Source organism: Periophthalmus magnuspinnatus, unplaced genomic scaffold (genome assembly GCF_009829125.3).
Source record: "Periophthalmus magnuspinnatus isolate fPerMag1 unplaced genomic scaffold, fPerMag1.2.pri scaffold_110_arrow_ctg1, whole genome shotgun sequence".
Taxonomy (NCBI): Eukaryota; Metazoa; Chordata; class Actinopteri; order Gobiiformes; family Gobiidae; genus Periophthalmus; species Periophthalmus magnuspinnatus.
In genome coordinates this window covers 35,627-45,278 of record NW_022986700.1, presented here as the reverse complement: position 1 = coordinate 45,278, position 9,652 = coordinate 35,627, and the positions used below count along the sequence as shown (strand labels likewise).

Below are 9,652 nucleotides of genomic sequence, written 5' to 3'. Positions count from 1 at the left end.
TTTATCCAAGAAATGTTTTTGGTCACTGTATCCTCCCTATCACTGGGTTTCATCACAAAATTTTATAGGCCAATAATATATAATACAGATGGGTCAGATAATTAATTTTAGCCATGTTATAATTGTTTTCCCTTCTCATTTACCTTCTTGAAGTTGTATTTAGTGTGATTCATGCATGTTTGAGTAATTCTTATACTGTTGTATTCAAGACGTTATGGAGTATGGAGCTCAACAGTACCGCCCACTTTAAAGTCTGCTCTGGTTCTGGAAGTAAATTTTCCATTTATTTTTCCCGTAGACTTTTCAAAAAATGTAAATATTAAGAGTTCAAAGGCCTCACAGAGGCTAACCAGCTACATGCTAGCTAATATTGATAACGTGGATGTTTCAAGTCTAAAATGGCCATTTAAAATGCAAGATTCAATGAAATGTTTTAATAACTTTGTGGTTTATAAAATTTCAGAAACAGATTTAAATCAAATTACTCATGTAGCTGATTATCCCTGAGCTTTCAAATGTTTAGTATGATTTTTTTTTCAGAAGGTCTATTAGAAAAATGAATGAGAAATTTCCTTCCGGAACTAGGGGTGGGCCATCATCTTTGTTCTCCAATGTACCCCCATTTTCACCACCACTGGTACATACCCAATGTGACTTATTTACTTCATTCTCCCATTTTATTGTGTTAATCAGTGAAACACATAGGATTCGTAAGCGTCCCATAGCCATTTTGCTCGCTAGTCTGGTCTGTAGCTATCCTTAGGAGGTGCTGTAAAGAGACTCCACAATTTTCCAAACCAGCAAACATCGTCATTTTAGATCAATATCGAAATGTTCTGAATATAACTTAATGATCAGAAGGTGTCATAGATTATAACCATATAACAGACAAAAGCACAATATGTCTACTTTAAAATGCTAATTTCTATGTTTATATAGCGAGTTCTAGGGTCTAGTCATTAATAGAAATATGTGAATTTGTCTTTTGGATATTTCATTGGAAAGTATACATATATCAATAAGGAAAAACTTCTCTTGCCCCATTTGGGAGTATGACATCGTCACATTCTAGAATCTGAAAAGCACCAATAAAAGATGAGACTGTGATCTTTGAAGTCACATCCACCCTGGGACTTTGGGACATTTTACAAATGTTTTACATATTTTTAAATGCAACTTGGATGAAGTGATTTGCCCGAAGACAATGGCAGAGTGTGTTGCTGGTAAGGGCAGCAATCGAACTTCTAGCCACATCTGCTGTTGGTTGATATGTCTACAAACTCAAATGGACAACATCTCTTTGAAACAATGTAAACTATAAAAGGAAAGGAAAAGAAAACATTTAAAGGTCTATTTGAATCATTCCAAGTTTTAAAAATGTTTATTGTTTTATATCTAAAGTAGTTCATTGTATGCGGATAAGAAACAACTAAAAGTAAATTTATCATTTTTAATTGTACAAACACTGGAAGTATGTATGAACTTTAAAAAATAATGAAAAGCACATCCTCATGACATCATAAGGTGGAACAGGGTTTTCAGTGGTAAAATATGGGAAAAACAAGAGTTAAAAGTGGGGCTGGGTGATTGAAATGGCAATAAAAATCTAATAATGAGGCCAGACGAGAGTTTTGGCATCACAGTAACACCTCACTCAAACTGAGACTCCTGTGTCGGACCGGTTTAGTTGAGGTGTGACACTCACAGGAGAACCGGAGGCTTTACTGCGCTGCTGCGGCCGCCGCCTTTAAAGCTGCACCTGCGAGACCACGTGTTCACTCTATAACTATTTATTTATGAAGGGAAAAGGCTCGCGACACCTCGCCGACTTCACCGCTCTGCACGTCCTGCCGTCTGAGCTCCTCTCCTATTTTTTTTACTATACGGAATATTTCCGGCTGGAGCTGTACCGAGTGCAGAGTAATGCTAACAACAACTAGCATGCTAACACTGCACCGCCTGGTTTGCGGATGATAAACACTTCTTATTTAGATGCAAACAGCACACAGCAGTCTTTTGACCGTAAATTGCACCTGATTTTTTTACATGTTAAAAAAAAAAATTATTATTATATATATATATATATATATATATATATATTATATATATATATATATATATATATATATATATATATATATATATACACACAATTGTTGTTTCTCATTTTGTTTTTACATTCAGGACAAATGTTGCTGTGTTCAGGGTCATAATAAATAGTTTTTACAAATCATTATTCACATGTTTTATCAAAATGATTAAAATGTCCACATATGAGGACATTTGATTTACATATTTTTTCTCAGAAACTACATAATGTAAAAGGATAATTCTTTGTATTTAGACTCATCAGGTTCCAATCAGCCCAAATAACAAAGATAAATTAATAAAGCGTGTCATACAAGAGCTCGGGTCTCAGGACGTTAATGCTGACCTCGCTCATGCCAGATTGAGTGCTACACATTTATCAATCTGGAAAGGTGAAAGTGATCAGGACGTTCAAGAGAATACTTAAAGCTGATTGGTCGAAGCGTTACAACAGCAGAACAAGCTGAAAAATCATCTTTATTTAAACACAGTTAAGAGAAAAGCATAGACATCTTTCCCTCCACAAATGCACAAAGCTCTTCCCTCTGCGTGTTTTTCCACAAATCTGTCAGCGTTGCCATGTTTGTTGTGATTCATGTGGGAGCATCACCTTTGACCCTGCCCATACCACAATGCTGTTCTGTGATTGGTTCCGTCTCCAGCCCTTTGGCAGCTGGGCCCTTTTGCACCGGCGGGAATCTGTGAACTCACAAAAAATGTGTCTTGCTGCATAAGGTTAGTTTAATGCAGCTCTATGGTCAAACACAGGCACATTTTCCCAGTCACGCTCTGAGTAACAGGTGGATTTAAGTGTGAGCTCTCAAAAGAAGCACTGTATAAAAATGTTCAACAGTGATGGTCAAATCTAAATCATTATCTGGCTCTTACAAAATTGTGTGTTCATTATTTCTGATATGTTCTACCCCTGACTGGAACTAATCATACTGGCAATAACTGTAACACTATAAGAAAGACTTTTTGGATGTGTGCGTGTGTGTATGTATGTGTGTATGTATGTATGTTGTATGTATGTATGTATGTATGTATGTATGTATGTATGTATGTATGTATGTATGTATTGTTTACCCCTATTCAGGAACAATGTTAATATTGTTTAGCATAGAACATACTGAAATTCATGTTTTGTCTATTCCTCTTCTGTCTGTGGGATATATGTTTAATCACTGTATCGTTTGTCAAATGTGTATTCACTGCTAACTTGTGTCTTCCACTGTAAAAACTGAAATAAAAAATGGGCCCATTTTCACTTAATAATTTTATGTGATTAAAATGACTTCCTTTTACAGAGAAGCAGGTCAAATGAGGCAGAGGAGAGGGTCAGATGGAGCAGAGGATGCAGAGGAGAGAGTCAGATGTAGCAGAAGATGCAGAGGAGAGGCTCAGATGGAGATGCTAAAACAAAGCAGTATGGAAATTTCACAGAATATATGGTCTTTTTAGGGCATTCTCCACATGTAGTCCCGATGAGTGCTTTGAAGCTTGGTTGGAGTGGCCGTTACATAACCAAGCACTCAGACTCCCACAATGCCGAGCATGTAGGAGGACTGGAGCATCCACTGACCTCCTTCTCATTTCACATCTGCACAGTCACATCACTCATGGATTTATATTTGAAGCCAAGAAAATATGTGTGACCTCTCATTCGATAAACATGACCCCTGATCATTAAAATACTATTTACAGGGTACAGAATTATGTAAACAACACTAATCTGTGTGCAACCAACAGTGCTATTATGACTACTCATGGTACTAATGCTACTACTAACATACTACAACTACTACTACTGGTCCAACTATAACAACTACTACTAGTACGAACAACAAATACTACTGCTACTTCTGCTGCTGCTACTGCAGTAGATAATGGTATTGAAACACCATATACACAGTTTAGTAGTGAAAAATGTGAAATGTTTAATGTTTAGTTCTACTTTAAGTAACCATACTGAACTGGCCTGGAATGGAGCCAAATATCTAACGCTTTGAAAGATTCATTGATGAAACCACTTGTTTGTCTGAGGTTTGCTAAAATATTTCTTAAAGTTACCACAATTTGAATAAAACATTTAAAAGCTCTGAGAGGCTGTGCTCATTTGCACACATCACATAGAAATGGAGACTAAACCTGACTTGTATGGTTTAGACCTGGTTTAGACCTGGTTCAGACAGTGGACTGTAAATGAATACATAGCCACTATATAATTAGGAGTATGGTTTAGACCTGGTTAAGTCCTGATTTAAACCTGGGTTGGACCTAGTTTAGACTTTAGAATTTCAGTCCATCAGAAAGAAGAACTCAGCCTAAATATTCAGGGTTTGTGTGTTAAACATGTGTATGAAACAAAACACAACTCCAGGCATGTTTATGATGAGGAAACAACATTATAATATAGCAAAATATGGGCCTTTTATACAGCTAATCTATAATTTTATTCATTGCAGTGTGCAAATGAAAAACTCAAGATTGCAGATTTGTTATTATTTAATGACAATGCAGTTCATTTCAGAAAGCACACTACATGATTTCAGAAAGCACACTACATGATTTCAGAAAGCACACTACATGATTTAAGAAGAGTTCATTATTTTTGAGAGGGTGTGCTGGTTTCTTCTGACCCACTGGGACTGTGGGTCAATGCAGAACTTCCGTCCCATCTTGTTGCTCACTCTGCAACAGAAACACTGTGAGTGACAGGACAGCACCATCTGCTGTTCGACACCTGCAGGTTCTCATGGGTTAGTGAAATAATTCTGCTCTGGCTGATATGTCTTTATTTGAATACATGTCAAATGTATGTATTGTATATTTAAGATTGGTGTTTGGTTGGATGGTGAATGTATGCATAGCTCTATATCTAATTAGGAGTATGATTTTGACCTGGTTAAGTCCTGGTTTGGACCTGGGTGATATTTGGTTTAGATCTGATTTAGATCTGGTTCAGTCCTGATTTGGTTGTGAATGAATACATAGCCCACTATACAGCTAAACAGCAGTATGAATATGGGTTTACCTGGTTTAGATCTGAAGTCTTGAATTAGATGTGGGTGAAACTTGGTTGAGACCCGATTTAGACCTAGGTGAGATGTGGTTTACACCTAGTTCAGACCTGGTTAAGTCCTTGTTTAGACCCAGTTTAGACCTAGTTTAGACCTGGTTAAGTCCTTGTTTAGACCCAGTTTAGATCTAGTTTAAACCTTGTTAAGTCCTTGTTTAGACCCGGTTTAGACCTAGTTTAGACCTGGTTAAGTCCTTGTTTAGACCCAGTTTAGACCTAGTTTAGACCTGGTTAAGTCCTTGTTTATACCCGGTTTAGAGCTAGTTTAGACCTGGTTAAATCCTTGTTTAGATCCAATTTAGACCTTAATTAGACCTGGTTTAGACCTGATTTGGATCTAGTTAAGTCCTTGTTTAGACCTGACTTAGACCTGTTTTGGACTTTAAGTCCTGATGTAACACCCTGGTTTAGACGTAATTTAGATCTGGCTTAGACTTGGTTTGACCTGGTTTAGACCTGGTTAAGTGCTTGTTTAAATTTGCTTTAGACCTGGCTTGGACTTGGTTTGGACCTGGGCTGTACTCACATGAGGGCGTGCAGTCTGCAGTTCTTGGAGGTGTATTGGGCACTGGCGACAGTATTGATTGGGATGCCCTGTTGCGATATTTCAGAGCAGCATTTGTACATCCTCGGAGGGGTCACGCCATCTACACAAAAACTATTTTGTTAAATGGATGCTTAAAGGTGCACTGTGTAACTTTTCAAGTGAGGGCTACGTGGAGCTGTTTTGCTGTAATGTTCCACAGTATGACATTATACTTATCTATTTTGCATTTCTACAATTAAGTGTTTGCATTGCACAAGATACCTCAAAACATGCATTCTTACTATGAGTGGAGTCTCCTCTCCACAGATCTAACCTATAATTTTAGTTTAATGCCATACTGAGGAACATTCCCAAAGCAGTAATATCTTCCTGGAGACAAGCAGGTGGTGGACCCTCTACCAAAAAAGTTACATGGTGAAGCTTTAATCTGCCAGAAAAAAAACAAAAAACAAAAAAAAAGTTTCTTGAAAATCGTCTCTGCATTTTGGATGGAACTTGTATTCTTTTGGCAAGTTTTCTTTTATGCTAGATGCCCTCCCTGCTCTTGACCATTACTGTTCCTCGTCAGATCAGGAATTCAACCCACAACCATGCATTAGTGTTTAACTATGCAATGTCATCTGCACATCATTTAGTAAAATGTAAGAGTTAATTTGTGGTGTTCATTCAGATCCCATTCATAAGAAATGCGTGTTTTGCCAAAGGGCGTAACAGCAATATGAACTTCACAAAATTGTAACTGAACTACCATTTTTGAATTATTTGATTTATAACTTACAAATTTAGAAAAAAAAGTTATACCTGAAGAGCAGATTAGCAAGATGCCGATCAGAGCCAGCAGAGGAGCCACAGTCTTCATGATCTTGGTTTGGGTCTGGACTTGGTCTGGTCTTTGGACTGGTCTAGTTCTGATCTAGTTCTGGTCTCTTCCTGGTCTAGCTCTACTCCTTTTATAGCACAGTACAAACCACGTGTGTATGTTCTTGCCTGTATCACTGACCACAGCACTTCCGTTTTCACAGCTTTAAGATTCAAGGAAATACAATTATCAGAATTTAGATAAATAAATAAAATGTTTGGGTTTTTTTCTGCCCTGAAGGATATATATAGTAATAAAGCTTCTTAGGAGCACCACATGCATATATCAAAACACTGAATTCATATATTTGTTTGAATATTGTTTTAATAAAGTCACATATTGATTTGAACACTATTTTAATGTTTTAACACTAAAATTATATATCTGCTTTTATTAAAGTCAAACCAAGCCAGGTCTGGACAATAAACCAGGTCTGAACCAGGACCAAACCAGGTCTGAACCAGCACCAAACCAGGTCTAAACCAGGACCAAACCAGGTATGAACCAGGTCTAAACTAAGTCTAAACTAGGTCTATACCTCTCAGAGACTGTGAAGTATGTATATTACCACCAAAGGGATCTGAATTTAGATCATTCAATCAATACATGCAAAAACATGCAGCGCGGAGTTATCTCTCTGCAGGTGGCAAAACCCCACACCACCTTGTGGGCAGGGCAGCTGTGACTACCAAAAATGGTGTCAATGGCGAATGTAATGTGAAGCACTTTGGGGGTCTTGAAAGCTGCTATATTAAAACATCTACATAATAAAAACATACGATCATAATAACCAAATAGTGAATACAGCAAAAGTACATCTTCATATTTTATTTTTGTTACTCTACAGGAGCTGGGAATCACAGGGTCCCAAATGATTTGATACTATACTTGATACATAGCTCAAGATGCAATAGTACTCAATATATGCAATGTGTCACTAGTTTTTAAGAACCAGCTATGGTGGAAGAAGTACCATATCCATTTTGTTACTTAAGTAAAAGTACAGATACCAGAGCAAAAATAAACCCAAGTAAAAGTGTTACAGTACCCATTTAAAAATGTACTTAAAGAGTAAAAAGTAAAAGTATTTTGTGCAGATTTTGAGATCTTATAAGGCTTCAGATGTAGTGATTTTGATAAAGATTTGTGCCGAATTTTATTTAACAGAAACAACTGATACATTTTTTCTAGCTTTTATTTGTATATTTTTGTTGCTCAAATTCTAAATGTGTAAAAAATAAACCCTCAGCATTTTCTGCATGTCTCAAACAATAATTTAAAAAAAAAACTTACTACTATTACTATTACTACTACGTACTTTTACTAGTTTTACTTTGTTCCTTTCCACCAATGAGAACCACATGCTGCAGTATGTCCTTGTTAAACTGCGACCAGTACACAGTGAATATGGATGGATATATGGATGGATATGAATATGTGGAGTATATAATGTAAACACGTTTACTTCTTCTGAACATGCAACACGATGTTAGTCCTGTCACAAAACAATTTACTAAAAATACTCTTGCCGATATATATCGATACAGCAGCTCACGATATCGATACTGCATCCCCATATGTAAGTATATATCGATATTTCACTATTCTAAAATCTCTACTGAACATCATGATGTCACAAGGTGGAACAGAGCATTTTGAGCTTTGGAGATGTAGACAGAATAAAAATAAAGGATTCAAATTTGTTTAACACTGGTATTTTGTGAATATAAAACAACTTTATGTACCTTTCTGGAGGTGGCACGTCAGCTGGGTGGTTCAGAACATGCTCCATGGAGACAGATATATTTTGTGATATAAAGCAGAAGTAAGGATCTGGTTTGTGGAAATGCAAGCCTGCTTAGAGGATGTTCAGTGCAATAATCACAACCAAAATGCTTTTAGTTTTTTGGCTATAATGTTACACCATCACACCTCTGCACACACACAAGAAAAGTTACAGAATGCAATTTTAACATCCAAAGCACTCAACAAAAAATAATACTCTGGCTTTATATTATGCAAAAAAGACTCCTTTGAGGTTTTGGCTATATTATAATACTGTTATCTCCTCCTCTCCTCAAAATACCTGAAGTTGTGTTTTGTGTCATTCACACACGTTTTAGTAACCCTTTATTATTAGTCTGTCTACATCTCCAAAGCTCAAAATACTCTGCTCCACCTTTTGATATCATGAAGCGATAGTTTTCAAGTTAACAGCACCTTTTACTTTTAGTTCAGTAAAGATTGGCAATTCCAGGGCTGAAATAATTCAAATGATTCTAGTGAAGGTGTGTGGAGTTTAAACACAGTGGAGCACTTTCTGTATTACCACATGACATCACAAGGTGAAGATCCAGGGTTTGTGTGTTTGAATGAAACAAAACACAACTCCAGGCATGTTTGTGATGAGGAAACACCATATGGGCCCTTATATTTAATTTATTTCTTGTAAACCTGTAACAAGACTCAGCAAAAAATGACTAAGTGTCAAAACCAACAAATGTGAAAGGAAACATCCTGTTTTTAATATACTTTTCACACCTCAAAGGGTGAGAAAATCTTTTCTCTGCATCATTTGTCAGTTCAAAAATGATATAGAGTTACTATAGAGTTAGACTATAGTAACTTTATACTAACTTTATGCTAATATCATTTAGTTGTCAGTAAATACACTTAGGTCTAATGTGAGCAGCAGTAACAGATAAGTAGTGTTAATAAACACTGGAGTGAAAATTAAAGGTGCACAATGCAACATTTTTTGCAGATCTCCATGGAGATACTGTGGATCTCATTGGAGAAAAACAGGTGACACAAGTCACAAGTCAGATCTGTGGAAAGGCGATCCCGCTCACAGTAATGTTTTTCAAGATATTTTTGAGTCCGTGGATCATCAGACCCTCTGGCAAAAAGTTATATAGTGCAGCTTTAAATGGTTACTTTGAAAAATGCTTTTGTTTTTAATTTACTCTTTATTTTTTTCTGGTTAATACACTTAAGCAGCAAGGCACAGTAACAGCTAAGCAGTGCTGATAAGTACAACACTGCTTAGCTGTTACAGAGTACAGCTTTAAATTTGGAC

The 9,652-nt window shown here is 36.5% G+C and overlaps 1 protein-coding gene across 1 annotated transcript; it reads right to left on the bottom strand.

Moving 5' to 3' along the window:
* Nucleotides 1–4,583: 4,583 nt before the first annotated feature.
* Nucleotides 4,584–6,648, bottom strand: LOC117393421 (eotaxin-like). Its single transcript, XM_033991546.2, has 3 exons — nucleotides 6,516–6,648; nucleotides 5,694–5,814; nucleotides 4,584–4,779 (listed from the first exon to the last, which is right to left on the bottom strand). The coding sequence occupies exons 1-3, from the start codon at nucleotides 6,571–6,573 to the stop codon at nucleotides 4,680–4,682; spliced, it is 279 nt and encodes a 92-aa protein (XP_033847437.1). The 5' UTR covers nucleotides 6,574–6,648; the 3' UTR covers nucleotides 4,584–4,679.
* Nucleotides 6,649–9,652: the final 3,004 nt, after the last annotated feature.